Source organism: Anopheles moucheti, chromosome 3 (assembly GCF_943734755.1).
Source record: "Anopheles moucheti chromosome 3, idAnoMoucSN_F20_07, whole genome shotgun sequence".
Classification (NCBI taxonomy): Eukaryota; Metazoa; Arthropoda; class Insecta; order Diptera; family Culicidae; genus Anopheles; species Anopheles moucheti.
The window spans coordinates 64,575,760-64,595,048 of record NC_069141.1 but is presented as its reverse complement, the minus strand read 5'-3'; the positions used below and the strand labels follow the sequence as shown (position 1 = coordinate 64,595,048).

Below are 19,289 nucleotides of genomic sequence, written 5' to 3'. Positions count from 1 at the left end.
TGTTATTCGCTTTGTTTAAACTTTTGAAATTAACTCGCATGCAGCCATGCCACTAAACAGGGTGGTTCGGCAAAATTACGTTTGCCGTTGATTGACTGGTCGTCCGAAATGGAGAAGCAAGTGCTTTTCAAGCTTTAAATAAATCGAATAAATTACACTAAATCATCCATAAACATTCAAAGTTTGATAACAAGTGTAAAATTAAGTGCTGAAAAGAAATTAATCACGCACAATCAACCATCGGGTATAAACCAACCGTGAATACGAATTGTCAAATCAAACAAGAGATGGAAGAACAAGAACAGAAGGAAGAGAAGATTTTCGGTTTGTTTTTGGTTTCGTTTGGTTCACTTTCATTTGTATTACAAAACATTTTGCATTAATTTACCATGCGGAGTGAAATGATCACCAGTACAGCGTTGCTAAATGTAACCGTAGATGGTACTGTTCGAGACTAGGTTTCATCAACCGCCAGTACACGGCCGCAACAAGTGATTTTGCACCCGATGGCGGAACGTACATCACGGCTGAGCAGAAAGTGAAGAAAGTTTCTAGATTATTAATCTAATTACGGAATTAGCAGCAAGTGACCTTCTTTTCCGCGCGTTTCGTAGTGATTTTCTCGAGTTGAACTAAGAGTGATGTAAAAAAAGGACATATCGTGTATCCGTGCGGTCAAGAGCTGGTAGCTTGTAACAAAAGCATCGGTCGGTCGTGGTGTGGTGTGCAGTAGTGCGGTGCGGAGGGAAATCATATGACTGGCGTGCGGTCAGCACTACGTAAGCAAGCAAACCAAACGATTGTTTTTGTTTGTCATACACTTCACCCCGAATAATCTGCCCAACCGTTTGTGTCCTTCTCGATCTAGGGATGTGGGACAGCTTCCGGAGCGCCTTTTCCGCAGTGTAAATAGGCAAACATCCTGTTGATCGCGCCGTAATCATGGAAACCACTCGAAACGATTATGCCGGTACGCCATCGTTGTTATCGGACCGGTGGCTGTGTGTGAGGAGGAATTTTTGAATGAATTTTACCCACCCTTGTGGCGGTCTTTGATCCGGTCCAATCAGCATCCAATCTTTGTCGTCGACTGTAGCCCACCGATAAGGAACCCGAAATCGATCTGAAAATGTGAACCAATCGTCCGGAGTTTGGCACACCGGCGCAACACAATCTCTACAGTGACGACGCTACACGCACTGTGTAGACGCAATAGATCAAACCCCGACAACCACCACTAATTGGAACAAATGTACTTCGTTCGTAGGTGGGCGATACGATACGTCGAAGTAGTCGGCGAGCGAAATAGTACACCCTCGTGACGTTCAACCCTGGTGCGCCGGCTTTGCGCGTGCGCCAGAGCAAAACGTTCGGTACGCTAGGTAGAGTGAGCCACCGGCAGGGCGGTTGCGGTACTGTTTGTAACTTAACTTTGCAGCGCAAAACAACACTGGCCAACACCACCCCTTCGTCGTGGTAGTCGTCAACGAAAACGGAAAGCTTCTGACAGTTGCGTACGATCGTCCAACCCGGACGGACACTTGCGCGCGTGTTTTAAAACAGACGCTAGTGGACACCGAACGCCAAACCATGCAACGACGTCATTTGGAACAATTGGTTGGATAACGTGATATACTACACCTTGGGAAGGATTTACCCAAACAGAGTGATTGTGCGTGCGCAGTAAAGGTTTAAGCGTGTCGGAGTAAAACGCATTGTGATGGAAAATTATCTACCGGCCGTGATAATAGAACCCGGTCACGAAACGCCCGTGTATTTGTGTGCAACAAGTGTTCCACCGAAATAACAAAAAAAAACACGGTCGAAGATGTGAATACAAGCGTACGAAAACAGTGTGCAAATTTGAGCTGCGCTTAAAGTGCATCGGCGCCTTGAGTATCGATCGCGCAGCAGGAAGGCACCGGTTTGTTGAATTTTGAAGCAATTTACATGCGAGTAGTAATTTCGGTAGCGTGCGGAAGCTGACAATTCGTTGCGAGGTAGGCTAGTGCACCGATTCGTTTGTCGCGTGGTTGGTGCATGCAATCGAATCGAGCCGGTCGCCTTTTTGGACTATAAATATATGATGGCCCTGTTCAACAAGCTGCTATTCAACAAGAAAAGAAATACTAGCACCTCGTCGCAGAAAACAAGTCCCGGGTAAGTTGACAAAAGCAAACTTCCCTGTATGGCTGGCACACTGCTTTGGCATTGCTGCAAGCAGGGGGATTATTCGGCGTTAGAGTTGCCTCTCATAATGATACATCGATTCATCGTTCAATTACAGTCCATTAGAAATGAAAATTAAAAGGAAAAAGATTATTATTAGCTGAAGATCATCTAGCAGGGCAGTAGAATTCGTTTCCCGACTAAACTGATAACATGTGTGGCAAACTGCGGAGAATCAAATGTTTCCCAACCATTATGAATTGTACCTTGTCTGTTTTAAACAAACCTATTTTATCGACCACCTCAACCTGCTAATCGGTCTCCATCATAGAGGTCGCATAGTTAAAGCTAGCGATATTTTTCTCAAAATATCCAATAAATTTCCTATCACCGTAGGATTTTGTGCTTGTTGTGAACAACAACAATCTTGTAAAATAAACTATGAAAAATAAATAAATTTAATTTTACATAAATAACAATACTTCTATGTGAAACCCGTTGTGTTTGGCAAAGCAATTTCAAAATAGGCTTTTTGAATGTTTGTTTGCTTTAGAAGAACATTCTTAAGGCGCGGTCCAGTGGTGCATTTAAGGAAAAATCCCATACAAACCCAAACCCTCGTAGCAAGGATTTACTATATCCGGCTACGTGGTAAAAATAAGTCGATACGGTCTGTCCCGTTTTAATGAAAAAAGAACATTTTTATGCTTCTTTTAAACACTTTCCTGAAGAAATTATCATAGCCTGGGAACAGTATCTCCGAATTAAAATATTCCTTCCTTTCTAACAACTGCAATGATCCTGGGAGATCGAGGTAACTAAATTAGCATTGTGTTTAATTGTCAAATCTAATCAAATCGAACCAATGTGACATACAGTGATGTAACGAACGTTACGGAAGTGCGTCCAATCCAATTAAAATTGCGTACATTGACGCAAGAAGATTTCTTGGTTCTGCTGCTAAGTTTTCTCATTTTTCCAATTGCACAAAGGCATTGTTTTCCATGCTATCAACTGTTCTCAATTTTCTGTCAAAAAGAATAAAGGAAAATATGTTTTGGATCGTCGCTTACTTTCAAGTTCCCTCACAAAAGAAAAATGTGCATAAAGCGATGATACACCCGCGACAAATTGTTTCGCGCGTTATTTATCTCCCTGCCACACGCTTCCGTAGGTTTCAAACAACAGCAGCAACAACATCACAAGTGGCACCCGCGCTTTTGAGATTTTTTTTGTTGTTGTTGCTGATTTTTGTCCCTCCACCCCCGGGGTGGTTGCCGGTTATCCTCCCCACCCTTAAGCGAGTTGAGTGCGGCACCCCCGGAATAGCGGGGTGTGTGTGTGTTGACGATGAGAGGTTGATGACGATGCGCTGGTCACGAGAATCAACCCATTCCTGTCTGTCGCACAGCACGGTGGAACAGACTCTCTTTCCCTCGCCTGGTCTCCGGTTTCTGGCTCAGGTGACGGTGTGGTCTTTGGTCGCAACGCTTGTGCGCTGTGTCATGTGCTTGGGGGCTTCCCTTGCGGGTCGGTCTTAAAGTCGTACAGATGATAAAGACGCATCGAGGATAAAGACTGACAACCAAAGTGTGGCCTGATGTCTTTGGTAGGGGTTCACCGTGCTGATGATGTGTAGATCGTTGCAAAGTGGAAAAGCGTTCTTGCGGAAATAAGCAATACAATGCAAGGACAGTAATTTATCACACTATTTACCATACGGTTTTGTTCTAACTAATAACTGCACAGTTTATTATGTATTCCGTTTATTCCGATTTTGTCAAATCAAGCCATCAATTTACGCGTCTATGTCAAGAGTTCACGCATGAATCAATTCACGCACGAAAACTATCTGGATACGATCGCCGATCATGCAACTGTCGCGTAAGATCAGTATCACTTTTTTTTCATCTCGTTCGCTTCTGACGCTTGTCAGTGTTATTTCAAACCAAACACGACCGAACAACACAACTAACTCTCGCTGCGGAAACCGAAAAATCACGTGCTTCTTTTACAGCACACCTCTTCCCCGCGATCCTGGCGCCCTTCCTGCCCGACACTCATGCGGCACATGTTTGCGGATGCTGTTGATCGCCCTCCGATCGCATCACCCCGCCAACACCCCGCTATGCTTGACCACACAATCACGATCACCTGCGTGACCATCCCCTAACGCCCGTGTTTATTTCCTGCGCGCCCCATTTATTTCGGGGCTTTGGTGCTGCCTGTTTTTTGTAGTGCTTTTTTTTTCCTATCTTTGCATCTTTTCACTTCGCGATGTTTACTGTCCGTGTGCGATATCTTGTTTTTTTTTTGGTTGCCTCTCGTTCTATCTATGCGGATATTATTTTTAGCGAAACCGACAACTCCCCTCATCTTCCATATTGATCGGTTGCCTTTGCGGGCGGCATTCGGTGCGCGTTTATGTGGCGTCAGCGCACGAGTCAGCGAATAAAGAGTGGGAAAGGGGTGAAGGAAGATCCTGAGTGTGTTCCGAAGTGATCGTGCGCTAGTGTTTCATAGCACAGCGAGGAATAAAATGACACTCAGCTCAAGCGGTCGATTACCTTGCAAAGTTGCACTTTCGCCTGCGCTTTCAGCGTTGCAACGTGTTGATCGTAAACGATCGTAACCACGTGCATCGACGTTGCAATGTTAATTTTGAACCCGGATTGATGAGAATGTCTCACCGTGTGGATGCGATCTGTACGATTGTAAGCTACTTTTACCCTTGCGCGGGGTACCGTATCGTAGTCGATTCGGTAATCGAGGGATCCGTCATGATTTGCGTCAATGGAGACGAAAACCATTACCCGGTTGAATGGTCTTACACGCTAAATTGATTGTGCCATGATGAATGGAGGGCATGCAGTGGGATACTTTAATTCGTTCGCTACGAGTACGTTTGTGACTTACTTCAAAATGAGTTAAAGATGAAGCTGTACCTTGTTCGATTCTATCCCCGTCCAGTCCGAAGGACTCCTCAGTCCAAGAGCAATGATCTTGCAGACAGCTGAATTCTCTCTACCAATGTTATTTCTTTTGCAATTGTTTATCTCTTTTATTGTTTATGCAATTGTTAATGTTTTATTGAAAACCAATTAAACCTAGAACTAAACATGAACAACAACAAGTATAAAATACTACAGTAGAACGTCGTTTATCCCGGGCCTGTTTCTCCCGCAAACGGATAATCCGTGAGCTTTAAAAATGACAGCTAGTAGAATCGATTTTGATTTTTTCTATCCAATTGGCCCGAAAGGAACATGAGAGTTTTCTACAAAGACTTTATCATGTTAAACTGCTTGTAAAATGTTCCATAATGATAATGAATAAACTTTTTTCAATATTACAAACGTTGACTTATCGCCTGACGTTGGTCTACCATTTTCATCTTCTAATCTCGCACGCGCAAAGCCGTAGGGCCTGTATTCCGTGGAATTAATAAAATAATAAATAAAACTATAAAAAAATAAAATAAAATAATAATAAAATAAAATAAAAAATAATAAATAAAACAAATAACAAAAACAAATAAATAACAATAAAATAATAATAAAAAAATAAATAAAACATTTCTGTAAATAAAACAATTTTATAACATTCGTTCAATAATGTCCTGTCTGTGCACGATCAACGGCAATGACACATAATCGATCTACGTATCGATCGTAATTAAAATAATGGCTAATTGCTTTTACTCCCATTGGCAGCATATGTTAGCTCATTTTGCACATAAACTATCAATTTACGATTGTTTAAAAATTGAGTATCATATACAGTTGAGCACAGATTAGCTCGGAAATGACAATTCCAACAGAAATTTGACTAATTCTGAGTAACACCCATCACGGAAAATGAATGTCCAAATATTGACAAAACGAACTCAAATTTTAAAAGAAAACAGATACAATTTCTTTTGCAAAAATAAAACATGCATGAGAAATATATTTTACTCTAGAAAAAAAAACCCTTACCTAAATGAAATTAAATGAAAATAAACATTAATATGTATCTTAAAAAGAAGATATGTCTTTTATCCGTATTATCCACTTATCCGGCAACCGTTGATACCCGATGAGCACGGATGAATGGCAGTCCACTGTATGTCAAAAATTAACTGAAGTGAATTCCGTTTGATAACGAACGTTACCGGAGGGAACGAATTCAAGCATACCTCCAAAGATTCCCGTCGTTGCATTGTGCTAATTAATCATTGGTTCGATCCAGTGATCAAGAGACATCCTTATGCCGAAGCAATTGTTTGCCCTGTCTGCGATGGCGATTGCAAAAATATCACTGCATTTAAAGAACAGAAAAATATTATACCACACAGAATCTCCACACCCCTTGGGGTAAGAAAAGAACGTTATTTGTCGTTTATGTTTACAACCTAGACAATGCGACGTCGGCGTCCACATCTGTACCGTGGCCGCTTATGAGGAAGCCTTGAACGCGCGCGCGTCTTGTGTGCGCCATCACACACACACACACACGTCGCGCATCCTTTTGCGGGTCGTGAACATTCCTGCGGCCAGCAGACAACCGAACCACCATTCCTCTGTTTTTTTTTTCTTGCAACCCAAAAGTGTGTCGCGACCGTGTCTTAAGCGTTAGTGTTAATTATTTCTTTCGCTAAACGATCGTCACTCGCCGGTCACAAGACCGGACTGGCTGCATCACACGACATCGGCGCGTGGTTTTATCGGTATCGGGGCATTTGTGTGTACTTGCGTAATGAAACGCTCGGGGAGGGGGAAGAGAAGAATGGTGGCAGTAGAGAAAGATGTTCTGAAAAATAGAAATGAAACAAATGGAACCTCAAAAAAAAATACACGCGAGCAGAACGTCCGCTGCAAAGCACTTCGCGCTCGCACAAAAAGGTGTGCGTGGCAAGGATCACGACCGTAGGCGAAAAAGAAAACCGGGTGCTGGTGACAGATGAAACGCGAACTCTTTGGTTATTTTATTGTGCGCTGACGTGTGATTCACAACAAAAAGCTGATCGTGAAAGGTTGCTCCGATCGCCCGGTTTCTCGGTAGACACATGATCATCTGCGGTGCATCAAAAGTGCATCGCGGGACCGGGACGTTTGGACCGGTTTCAATCACCAATCGAACGGTGACGTCCAATCGCTTCGCTATCGCCGTCAGAAGGATGCATTTCCGGTCCCGTGATCATCGTCGGGGGCACGTTGATGCATGCCGGTGAGTTTAAAATAGGAAGCACGGTGCGAATGCAGCCCCGGATGCTCATTCATTTGCGTGTGCTCATTCATGCATCCGTTGGGTGTATGCCGATCGCTTCTGTTTGCCTCAATCGATTCATTGTTGCTCGCGGAAATTGCATGTTTTCAGTGTCCGTAGGTGTGTTGTAGGAGGGTGGTTTGTTTTTAGCATCGAAACTAGTGAATGAATGAGCTCGTCGCCGAATCATGTGGTTCTGTCGCGCACAACGGGTGGCGTCATTAGTGTGTCTCGCTATTTGAAGAATGCAACATGCACCGTCAGTAGCAGCCTGTCTTGCGTCTAGTATATCGTGTGTCTAATGTTAGTAGATCAATTGTTCGACATTTCTACAAGTTTTGTTACTCAAATTGATCTTAAAATAGACGAACCCATCGGAATGTTTGCTCTTTCGTTCGGAGCAATGCCTGGAAGGCTGGAAAGCGCCGCGCTTCATCACAAAATCCCTATGCAAATAGCGACATTCTTATCAGGGCAACGCACTTTGGCGCACTTCGAAGATGAGTTGCGGTTGCAAATGCTATTATCATCTACTCATGCGAGGGAAGAATATGCTACTCGCTTCTGTAGGTTATTAATGTTACGGTAAGCTTACGGGTTTTTTTTTATTGCTAACAAAAGGCTGGCTCCCCACTTGTGTCGTTGTGCGCGTGTAGTACTACCGCTAGAATTGAGTTGTGATTTATTGTACCCAACGGGCTTAGTTAGCGGTGGGTTTTAACGCGATGGGATGAGTAGCGAAATATGCTGCAACCGCGAAACAAAACCAAAAGGTTATCATTTGCTTTGTTTACCTCAATCCGGCTCACTGCGGATGGCGGTTTTGGCGGTTAGATTAAGTATGTTATTCGTACACTGTTTGCTCCCATTTTGTTTGTTTGTTGTTCACTGTGGGCAGAGATTGAGCGTTGTTAATAAATTAATGTGTGAACCATGCGAAGCGTTGAAAAGCACACAGTCATCGTCATTTATAATAATCTTTTACGACGACAAAGATCTTACATAAAAGGTCACTTTATATTGATCGTCACACGATAAGACGTTTTGCGTAGGTCCGCTCACGTGCCTGTTTTACTTTTGTTTTTTTTTCTGTTTTTTCCCCTTTTGCTGTGCCTCGATATCTTTACAAGTAAAAGGGTGTAATGTTAGTTTTATTTGCAGCCCCCTTACGGCGTGTTGTGCTTCGGCGAACCCTCACACCAGTCAGTCGCGCAGTCTGCAGTGGAAATCGAATCTGTCACGCGACATTTCGCACATGTTACGGGGCCCGATAGCGATTACTCAGCCGCGATAAGGGTACGGGATCGCTCAAAGTCTGTTAGAAACAGCTACCAGTTTTTGCGGCTTCCTAATCACGCCACGATAAACATGAGGCGATCGATCATAGGCGAGCTTATCGATACATTTGTTCTACTAATCCCGCAAAAAAAAAGGATAATGCTTTAATTATCCTTAAAAGGTTTCCGTAAAGGTTTCGCACTATTCGTGTCACATGCTCAATCCAATTGCTCTGTGCTGGGACGCGGCACTCGGAGGCAAAGGAACGGATCGAGGATCACTAATCCCCTGGGGGGCGAATTAGGCGCGATAGAGAGAAAAGGGCATGTGACTCGATTGAAGGAATTCCGCGTGACTTTGGAACGAAAAAAAAAAGAAGTTTAATCTGAACACGGAACTGAACACGGTTTGGGAGTGGGTGAATGATTGAGCCCATATCATTCAATGCGCGTGCGGTCTCCCCCCCTTGGGTCTGTCGTGTTTCGATAAGAAACGCAATACGGAATGCGCTTGTTTATGATCGGGTATTTTATATGAAGCTTCCAAAGAGATAAGCCATAAGGATGAAGTTCAATGATCGAAGGAAAAATAAAAGGTCTAGGTCAAAAAGTGGACAACCGATTGCTTCAATGGAGCAATTTGGGTCAGAATCGAAGCTAAACTGAAGTTTGTAATTTTAAGAGTCCCTCGTTGGCAAGTAGCTCGATAGCTTTCAATTTGTTTTTTTTTCGAATTCAAGGAGATAGATAAGAAGAAAGTTCATAATCCCGGTAATCTCTCGACGACCATTATGCTTGTCCCCATGTGAACCACTTTGCGGCTCATCGCTACATACGCTTCGGCGGTGTCTTATCACACGCTATAGCAGTAATTGAGCAATATTGATCAGATTTTTATACGAAGCTGTAAAACAATCCGCGCTCTCATTCGGAGTGTTATTTACGTTTGTTTTTTTCTTTTTGACCCATTCCAGACAGTTCCCGTTCAGTGCTGATCAAGTTCGTATCTTGGTGTTCAAGGAGTGTGACATCCGTGGCAGACAGCTCCTGTTCGATTCCCGAACCGTGGAAAAGGTTTCGTCCGATAGCAATAGTGCGGCGGCTGCTGCAGCATTTGCCAGCGATCATCATCCATCGTCCGTACCGCAAGTGCAAAAGTGCGAGCACTGTAATGTCGTCTATCGAGTGCGCAAGGTAAATTTGAAGACTTTGAAGTACACTTGAGATCATGCTGGCCCACCGGTATTAAAACAGATGCTTTCCTTTTTTTTTTGTTTGTTTGTTTTCAGCAAAATGATCCGCGCAACGAGGTAACGCTAAAGACAGAGATCAAACAGTTTGAGGAGATGGTGTTCGGTTCGGCACCAATCGCGTTCCGGGGCAGCAGCTTTAAGGTACACTGGCTGAAGGATCCGAAAACGCTAATGTGCTCGCTCGTGTTCCCAACGCCGGTGTACAGCGGTACGAAAAAGTCGTCCGTTTCGACCTATCCCGGGTCAGAACTGTTCATCAACAGTGGCAGCAGTGGCGTTAGCAGCACTGGTGCCGCCGGTGGCAGTGGTGTTGACTACAATCCTTCGGTAAGCGATCTCAGCTCAATCGGTACGGGATCGTTACATTCGTTCACGGTGACGTCCTCTACCGCCACGCAGCATGATCCATCGATGTTGCACCGATTGCGCCCAGTATTGCCGGCAGAATTCTGCAACTTTGATCGTTTCGCTGATCTACGCCATTCGTCTAACAGTGGGGTCGATTCCGGGTACGGTGGTACCGATCCGTGGGGTCTGTCCGGTTCGGGCTCATCGCGGCACCCAGCCTCATCGTCCCACCGGAGCAGCATCTCCTCCATCTATAGCGATTTTGATTATATCCGGCGCATGAGCACGGACAACTTCAGCATGGACATTCCACCGCCGCCGAACTGTGTCAGTTTGGAGGACTGTCACTCGTACGGCAGCTTTCATCGGCGAGTATCCAAGAATCTTTCGACATCGTTCGAAAACCGTCACACGATCGCCGATCACGTCGGTCATCTGGATGAGCTAGGCCAGATAATGACGGGTATTGGTGTGGGCCAGCCCACGACGACAAATGCCGCGGCCAGTGACGGTTGTGTGATATCACGTAACAGGCGCAACAGCGAAACAATGGAACTGAACCGGCGGAAGGCTTACAGTGGCGAGCTGCTGTCGACGGCTACAAACTACCAGGGCAAGGCGCCTAGCAAAAAGCAACGACTTGGTGTTGCCGTTTGCATTCGGTTGAATGACGTCATGCTGCAGGACACGGACACGTTCTGTTCCGAGCATATGACCGTGTTCGAATCAATCCTGTGCCGGGTACGTTTGGCCGTGGAAAAAGCGTACATACGTTGGCGATTATTTTTGCAGGTAATGAGAGTGGAAAGCTTCTGATTCTTTAGTTTAGAGAGTATTAACTGAGTTTGGTTCAATTTACAGATCATGTTAGGGGCATGGCATTCGACGCAACAGTGGCTTAACGATCTCTTTACGGCACCCCGTTTAAATAATCCCGTCTGGTTGACGCTCAGCAGCAGTACTCTTACCGATCGCAATTTATCCTCGTTGGCCAGCACGTTCATGAACGATCTGTGCTCATTGCTATCGTTGGCCGATACAAAAGATACAAACTTGTAAGTATAGGATAAGAGCGCGATAAAACCCAATAACGCTATCGGTTGTTTATGCTTTATGTTTATGTTTAATTTCAGTTTCATCAGCACCATGATAACTGCTGTTCTGACGCATCATCTCGGCTGGGTTGGTACGATAGCTGCCATGACCGCTACGGATGATGCAAACAGCAAGCTGGATCTTATAAGGCGGGAAAAGACTCGCATGAACGAAATTACCGCCAACCATCCGTACAGTGTGCTTTGGGCACAGCTCGGTGATCTTTACGGTGCGGTCGGTTACCCAACGAAGCTCTCGAAAACGATCATATGCGGCAGTTCACAGCTGAGTAACATGCTTGACAAGATACTTAACGTACTATCGTACTTTATACGCTGCTCCGAAATCAAACGCACCGTCTACGTTGAGTCGTTCGATGAAGGAAACGTCCGTACAGCATTTGTATCGCAGAGCGCCAATATAAACAGCGTGGTACAAGTTGACGATATTCCGCTGAAGGACACTAAAACGTCCGTTGCTGAACAATCGGTCGGTTTGCTTGAACCGCCAGGCCAACAGCTGCTGCGCTCTGCATCATCCGGGATGGTCCGGTCGGCGACGAGGATGAAAAATTTAGCATCTTTAGGTGGAGACGGTGAGACGACCACTGCTGGTGAGACAACTTCCAACGCGGGCAATGAAGAGGTACAGAAAGCGTTGAAGAAAAACGTGATGAATGACATTCCAAACGTGCTGGTGTACCGTGACTCGCGGTTCGTCCGGCAAGAGCTGCGAATAGGCAACAAAAGCATGGACACGGGACTAGTGATGAACGCACGGGAAAAGCAATACCTTGAGGCGCGCTATCAAATCGGCAAGGTGGCATTGCTCCACACACAACCACAGCCGGCCGATGCCGAGCTGGCACAGGAAGCACTTGCACTGGACGGTGAAGAACATCGTGCAACGGAGGATGCAGATGATCGTGAGTCGGTTCGTTTGTCCTATCTCATCACTGAAAACAGCCTCGGACAGGTGGGATCGACGGAACCGGCCGAGTCACAGCAGCGGTTAATATGGGGCGTAGAGAAGACGAAAGAAGGCATTGCGTTCGAGCAGCTTAAGTACATCAGCCTGCTGCGGGGAGACTACAAGGTGCAGAAAGATACGGTTAGCGAGAGCGACAGTGAATTGAAGAGCGGAAACAACAACAGCGAGGTCGTATTTGTGCTCGGTGAGAACGAAATGCTGAAGGACATTCATAGGAAGACGACGGGAAGCGGGCAGGATGGTGCCGACGTGTTAAAACCGTTGGGTATGGTACAACCACTAAAGCACTGTTGCCAGCAAAAGTTTAATAGCTTCGACAAGTACCGGCAAATTGCGGCAAAGTTTCTGAAGCATCGCAATCTTTCCGACCGTCATCTGTTGGAACGAGGAAAGGGACTATCGCCCGAGGAGGAGGGTTTGGTTTCTCCCGTTTCAGAACTGTCTTTCGAATTTATTGATCGTCAAAGTAAGAACGGTCCCACCGAGTGTGCGATCTGCCCTCAGATACCGACAATTTTCTGCCTTCAAACACCAACGAACGCATCGGAGATGGAATTTGTTGGGGATGGTAGCAGATCGTTTGTGTATGACAATGTACCAGAAGCAGCTGGTACTGCATCTGGCCATTCTTCGGGGCCATCGATGCGAGAAAACATTCCGCTTATAGTACTTCCGGGACATACGATGGCCACGCTGGACGAGAACGATGAGTTGCGGGTGAAGCATCCAGGCAGTATTTTGAAGCTCATCGACATTCCCTTTCCCAAGGGGATGCGAACAGCTTCTGGCGGTCCGGGTAGTGATGAGAATAACAACAGCAATGGAACGGGTTCGGGATGTTCCACCGGTGGTGGCAGTCTCGGTGTCGGTAGCGGTGGTAATGCAGGTGGAAATAGTAGTAGCAACAGTGGCACCAGTCATCATCATATGCTAGATGCTGGCAGCACGGGTAACGATAAGACTGACAAAGGTTTGCGATGTTTTCGAGCCGGTTTCATGCCGTCTCTGTTTAGTCGCATAACCGACCACTATATGCCGGACATGGTGCTGCAAGCCACGACAGCACCACCAAGTCTGTGGGAAGCATCGCTGAAGCGGGATCTTCATCTTGCCGCACGGTTCACCTTGTACGAGCAGCAACTCACGGAAAACAATGCAATCATTGCCAATCTGGACACGCACGAAGTGCGATTACTGTCATCGCAATCGCTCGTGGACGGTGATATCATTGGCATGTCGCAGTTGGTATCCTCCATGCTGGAGGCTGTCAATGCTATGTGGTCAGCTGGAATCTCCGCTTATCAGGTAAGAATAGAATGGCAGAAAAAGGAAGAAATATGGAAGAAAAGTAATGTTTTTTTTTCCCCCTTTCATATCTTTCATACTTTCAGTGCATGGCGTTTATGGAATCGAAGCTACGCGAACTCTATCTCCAATCGGAAACGATCGCTAGCGTAATGTTGGCCACGGACTTCTGCACGATGAACTCGATCACTACCGCTATGGATATCACTGCCAACGATATGGAGCTGTTGCTGTCCGTTGCATCCGTACACACGCCCGAAGCGACTAAACGGTATCGCGTGCTGATGCGTTAAGCATTCAACTCGAGGCACGCAGGAAGGCATCGAGTGTAAACATAAGAAACAAGAACAAAATAAGAGCTTGATATTTTGCATAATGCAAATGTGATATTAGGTTAATTGACTGTCGGTAGAAAGCGAACAAATACGCCATCAAAGAGGACGTAATACGGAGGGAAAGTGAAGCAAAGTGGGCCCAGACAGATGTGTGACTCAGGCACACGCGTAGTGCTGCAAATGAGAAGTTTATTCGTTGAACGAACGTAAACCGTTACGAAGTGTTGTACATTGGGATGCAGTAATGTTGCATCTTTCAATCGAAATCCTCAACCGGTGGATTGTATGATGATATTTGCAAATGCTCTCTCTCTCTATTCACTTTCTTCGCGTAACCTCCATTAATTGTCATATCGAGGTAAAGTTTAACTTTAGTAAATACGGCAGAGTACAAACACTTTTGCCTGGTGTTGTGATTAAACGCATGTTTAAAAATTAGATCGCATTCAATTGCAGCGCAATATAGTTTCCACCTCAGCCAAACGCGGCACAGCGAAAGCTGTGTTGCATGGATGGGAACCGCTCGAGGTTGTGACCCTTTTGTGTTTAGTATATGAGCGGGATAAGCTTAGTTAGGAAGCGTGCTACTGCGCAGCAAGCACGTGTAAGGCCCTTCGATATTCGTCGTTAGCAGTTAGTGTTGGCAGCCTTCGTTAGCAGACCTTAGCCATAAACGACCGGTCAAAGATGAGGTATTTATTGAAACCGAATTTGCAATAAAATCATTGTAAACAAAACAGGAATCCTTTATCTGGTAAAACTTTCTTTTACGTTTTATTCGGCGATGGATGTGTGTACAGTTATAAGTTAAGTTGTTCAAAGGGTTTGTTTTGTTTGAACCTATTCTTTGCGTTGATGCTTTAAGCCTACTCAAATATGCGTGTCGATCCTACAGCTGAATGACTTCCTTTCCTGGTTTCGTGTCGATCTCACTGTCCGACGACTGTGGGACGAGCGATTCCGAAGGTTTTTGCTTAATTTCAATCACCTCGATGAAGGGGCTGTGGAATTGAAAAGACGAATTGGTTAGTCACGCGGTGGAGAAGGGAAAGATCTCACAGGCTACACTTACCTTGGCTTGGGAAGATCCTTGTTCGGCTCCGCCGGTTCCTGGTTGAAGAGGGATCGCAAACCCGTAATCCACTGTGGCAACATTTCGGTGTTAGCCGGCTGCGGTTCCTGGGACGTGTACTCGTTCGTCAGCGATACGGGAACGGGCGTTGTCTCGTCGCCACCACCGTTCATCGCATTGGTTGCCTTGTACAGCATGTACTTTGCGTACAGTTTCGGTTTCTCGAGCGCTTCGCTAGCCACACGCAACGGGTAGGTGACAACGTAACGCAGCTGGTCGGCCACGTTCGATACAGCATCGCGCGACACATCAATGGCGTTCTGTGCCGTGCGATACACCTGATCTTTCGCGTCCTGGAGCACCTGTTCTTCCCGCTCAACCAGCGATTTCTGGGCTTCGATGGCACGCGTCAGTATGGCGGCACGGGTACCGTATTGTGTGGCGACGATCGATACGAGCACCAGCAGTACCAGCAGCGTGTGGGACCGGAATCGTGATGGGATTGACATTTTGCAACACGGTCTCAAGCGGGTGTGTCGGTGGTTGTGGTACGGTGGTTAGCCTCGAGTGTAATGCGAGCAGCTGCCGATGGTCATATTCTTATTTATAGCCCCCATTACGGCGTGAAAGCCATTCCAGGTATGTAGCGAACATAGATGAAAGGTGTAACAGAAGAGCACAGCAGTACGTTGTCTGCGGAATTAGACGGTCAGTACCAGAACCGGAAATGGAAACGTGTTATTCAATAGGGTAGGAAAGTGAAGACAATTCTTAGGCCGCCAAATCACTCCGCTTCCGAGTTTCGCCGAGAAGTTTTGCAACTCTGGGAAAAAAAGGTCAAAGAAGAGGGAGTTTGCTGCTATCTGAACAGTAAGCATCAGCTATAACACCGCATCACGTCATCATGGTGCGACCGAGCAGCGTGCGACACACCAAACCACCGACCAGATGGACGGTGGACACAAGCAAAATGGAGATGATCTTCGGAGAGGTGCGAAAAAATACCATAAACATGCCGGGAATGAACCGATCTTTGCATAAAATTTATCACCTTATCGATCGCAACCGTCAGTCGGCTTTCAATCTTCAATGCTACCGGAGCTATCTAACTGATCTGCTCCCGGTACCGTATCGGATCGCGTTTTTCCTAGTGCTCAGTGCTAAGTTCGATTGTGATCGAAACAACCGTGTAGTTGTGTGGATGGTGCGAACTTCCAGCTAATCTCAGTAGGCGAATTTTATCATCTACATCCCCGAACACGTGCTGCACGATCGTCTACTCGTTTTCCATTCACGATGGGCGGACCGTTGAAAGTGAGTTAATTTCCGTTAGAGTGAGGACATTTTAATTTTTTTGTCAACTTTTATCAACAATAAGTTTAGCATATTTTTTATACACCCAAACAGAGATATTTTACTTCCTGAGTCGTTAGCCTTCAGGGTATTGCCGTTTTGGTCACAAAACGGGTCTTTATTTCCAATGGACGTGGAACTTGATCGTTGTCTGGGAACGTTTGCATTAAAATTGGTCATTTGTAGGATAATCGTGACACATTACTGCTGAAAACCATTAGTAGAACTAGTTCCTGAAGTGTCTCAATATTCAGCAGGCTTCAAAAGTGTGCAGGAACGGTGCTAGGAATGTAAGACCTTTCATCACCAATTCCGGTTAGCGTTCTGCCGATAATTGGGTGGATGGGTTTTTACCGGCCATTGCTTAACCATCGGTGCCCGTGGGTAATGGATGTGTGTGAAACTTCTGTACACCAAAATCGAGGACCTTGACGTATTGACCCGACATCGACATCATAGAAAATGGTGGTTATTTCTGAAGTTCACCTTTTACCACACAAAGTGAAAGTGGTGCACATTCGCTAAGGTTATGAAACGTTGTCTTCTTGATTAGTTTTGTATAGGTTTTCCATAAGTTAACTTTAGTGTTGTGCTTAAAATTCTTTAATAGAGAGTTATGCCTACGAATGTGTAAAGAGGAGTCATTCAAATGAGGAGTCGACTCTCAAAAGATTCATGACTCCTCAGAGCATTCTTAGAGGTTTAGACTTTGAGGAAAATGGACCAATTTTGGACCAATTTTTGACCAATTTTTGGCAACTGATGATCTTTAAGGATTCATAAATCTTTGGAATAAAGATTCAGATTCATTCATTCAAATTTATGAATCGAAATTAGATATACCCAACACTAGTTAGTGTTGGTATTCCCAAGATGTTGGTTTAGTTGAGAATTAGTTCTTTTCCTAACTCTACCTGTATAAAATCAACGTAAAATAAAACACTTTGTATAAAATTATAACAACCAGGTGTACAGGTTGCCGCTTTCTAAAGCAAATTAACACAAATTTTAACACTCTTTTCTAACACTATTTCAACTAAATTCGCTCAGTTCGCCTCAAGTAAGTGTAGTCCATCCGTTACGCGCCGTAGCAAATGCACGACGGGCACGAACACGAAACGAAGCCAAAAGTGTTGAATAATATTTGCTAAAGGCGTTTCACCAGCTTATAGGCAAATATTTGCACACACAAACACGCCTAGGACACTCGAGCGGTCGTTCGAGATGAGAAGAAACTCGGTACGAGAAACAGTCATGAAATGCAAAAAAGCTATCATCCGCATCAGTATAATTGCATTAACACTCGCTTGATGCATTCCGCACCGGCATGATTCGGCAGGAGTTTTAACTAATGAACGAAAGTTTTTCCAATAAAAACCGACTCCGCAGAAGAATTTAGACACGACGAGTGATCGTGATCTATTGGACACAACTGTTCCCACACTTGGTGTTATTGGTTCGTTTGCAAACATTTCCGTAATGTAATTAACACTCCCATTATGCAAATTGTTGTTGCTTTGTGTCATCTATCATGTTTGCCTTCGTCGCACAGCTAGACGCACAGCTTTATTAATGAGAGTGGGATGTTCCATTCGTCTGCTTTCAATTTCAGGTTTTTACAGTTGCATTTATGCTGGTGGCAGCAACACGGGGAAGTGTTGCGGCTCCACAAGGTGATCTCCACTCAGAATATCCTAATGGAGCGTTTAACGATCCCGTCCCCAACAATGAGAACAACCAAAAGTTCAAAGAGTACGCCGCGTATCTAACGCGTTTCGACGAGTGGGTCACGGGCAAGAAGGTGCCCATACCGGCCGATCCGGAAACCGATGCACTGCATCAGAGTTTGCCACCGAACGCACCGAACTTCGCGCCGGTCCGTGTGGTTCGCAATCCGTCCGGTTTTGATGATCCAGTGCCGCAGGGTAGTGAAGCCATTCCGGAGTACAACGAGTACATTCGTGTGCTGACCCGTTTCGATCCGTACGTCACCGGGCGGCAGGTGGGCTCGGTCGCGGCTGGTGATGGGCATGCCGTGTACAAGCGGGAAGATAAGCCGGACGATACGCTCATCAGCGCGGACAAGGATTTTGGTGACAACATCGAGGATAAGGTGCCAGAAACGTCGACCAGTGCGGATCCGCAGTATGGGGATTTCATCAAGGAGCTGAAACGGTTCGATCCGTGGCTTACTGGACGTAATGTGACGATTCCGCACAATACCACGGCCGACCAGGTCTGGAATAGCGGCGAGGGCAAGGATCATTGAGTGGTCACGTCAGTATTAGTTCCGGGGCGCGTGTGTGTGTATATATAAAATAATGTCAACCTCAATGTCCTACCCTTTCCAAGGATTTCGCAGCAGTATATCTTATGTTAATAAAGCAACGTTTTGAAAATACGTTATACGCGGAATACGTTGAAGTGTGCATATATGTTATATGAGCCAACGATCCAAACTCACCGATGTACCGAGAAGTGATCGAAACTCGTCGAATTGTTGATGTAAAACATGTGGAGGATCTCAGGTGAGGTTCAAATCGCGTGATATCAACGACGTCCAGAAAGGTCTAGATACGTGATTGGTAGACGAGAGCGATCGATCTTCAGCCATCTAAAAGACTACCTCACCATTGATTCGACTCCCTTGCTAGCAATCTAGTAAGCCGATCTTCAATATTTACTATAAGCGATTAAAATTCAACAATTGCCGACAACATTCAAACGTATTATCGGTACTAACCTAGAACAAAATCAGTAGCGTATTAGATTAGCCACTGCATTTAGCCCCATTGAAGAAAGTTTCGCATTGCACACCTCCAAAATTCAGACACACTGATGCCTT

General features: G+C 45.3%; 3 protein-coding genes across 3 annotated transcripts; 2 read left to right on the top strand and 1 right to left on the bottom strand.

The window, feature by feature from the left end:
- The first annotated feature begins 2,005 nt into the window (after positions 1–2,005).
- Positions 2,006–14,754, top strand: LOC128301308 (uncharacterized). The gene is made up of 6 exons (XM_053037709.1): positions 2,006–2,160; positions 9,668–9,887; positions 9,983–11,086; positions 11,156–11,349; positions 11,428–13,684; positions 13,771–14,754. The coding sequence occupies exons 1-6, from the start codon at positions 2,084–2,086 to the stop codon at positions 13,975–13,977; spliced, it is 4,059 nt and encodes a 1,352-aa protein (XP_052893669.1). The 5' UTR covers positions 2,006–2,083; the 3' UTR covers positions 13,978–14,754.
- Positions 14,755–14,908: 154 nt separating this feature from the next.
- Positions 14,909–15,600, bottom strand: LOC128305152 (uncharacterized). The gene is made up of 2 exons (XM_053042472.1): positions 15,092–15,600; positions 14,909–15,020 (listed from the first exon to the last, which is right to left on the bottom strand). The coding sequence occupies exons 1-2, from the start codon at positions 15,598–15,600 to the stop codon at positions 14,909–14,911; spliced, it is 621 nt and encodes a 206-aa protein (XP_052898432.1).
- Positions 15,601–16,329: 729 nt separating this feature from the next.
- Positions 16,330–18,717, top strand: LOC128304635 (uncharacterized). Its single transcript, XM_053041841.1, has 2 exons — positions 16,330–16,405; positions 18,057–18,717. Exons 1-2 carry the CDS (start codon positions 16,388–16,390, stop codon positions 18,711–18,713), a joined length of 675 nt encoding a protein of 224 aa, XP_052897801.1. The 5' UTR covers positions 16,330–16,387; the 3' UTR covers positions 18,714–18,717.
- Positions 18,718–19,289: the final 572 nt, after the last annotated feature.

Bases quoted from the DNA above. Each gene is read 5' to 3' on its own strand.
- LOC128305152 (XM_053042472.1), bottom strand. From the start codon at position 15,600: ATGTCAATCCCATCACGATTCCGGTCCCACACGCTGCTGGTACTGCTG. The intron at 15,021-15,091 runs GTAAGTGTAGCC...TCAATTCCACAG, and splicing joins AAGGATCTTCCCAAGCCAAG to CCCCTTCATCGAGGTGATTG.
- LOC128301308 (XM_053037709.1), top strand. From the start codon at position 2,084: ATGATGGCCCTGTTCAACAAGCTGCTATTCAACAAGAAAAGAAATACT. The intron at 2,161-9,667 runs GTAAGTTGACAA...GACCCATTCCAG, and splicing joins TCGCAGAAAACAAGTCCCGG to ACAGTTCCCGTTCAGTGCTG. The intron at 13,685-13,770 runs GTAAGAATAGAA...TCATACTTTCAG, and splicing joins CTGGAATCTCCGCTTATCAG to TGCATGGCGTTTATGGAATC.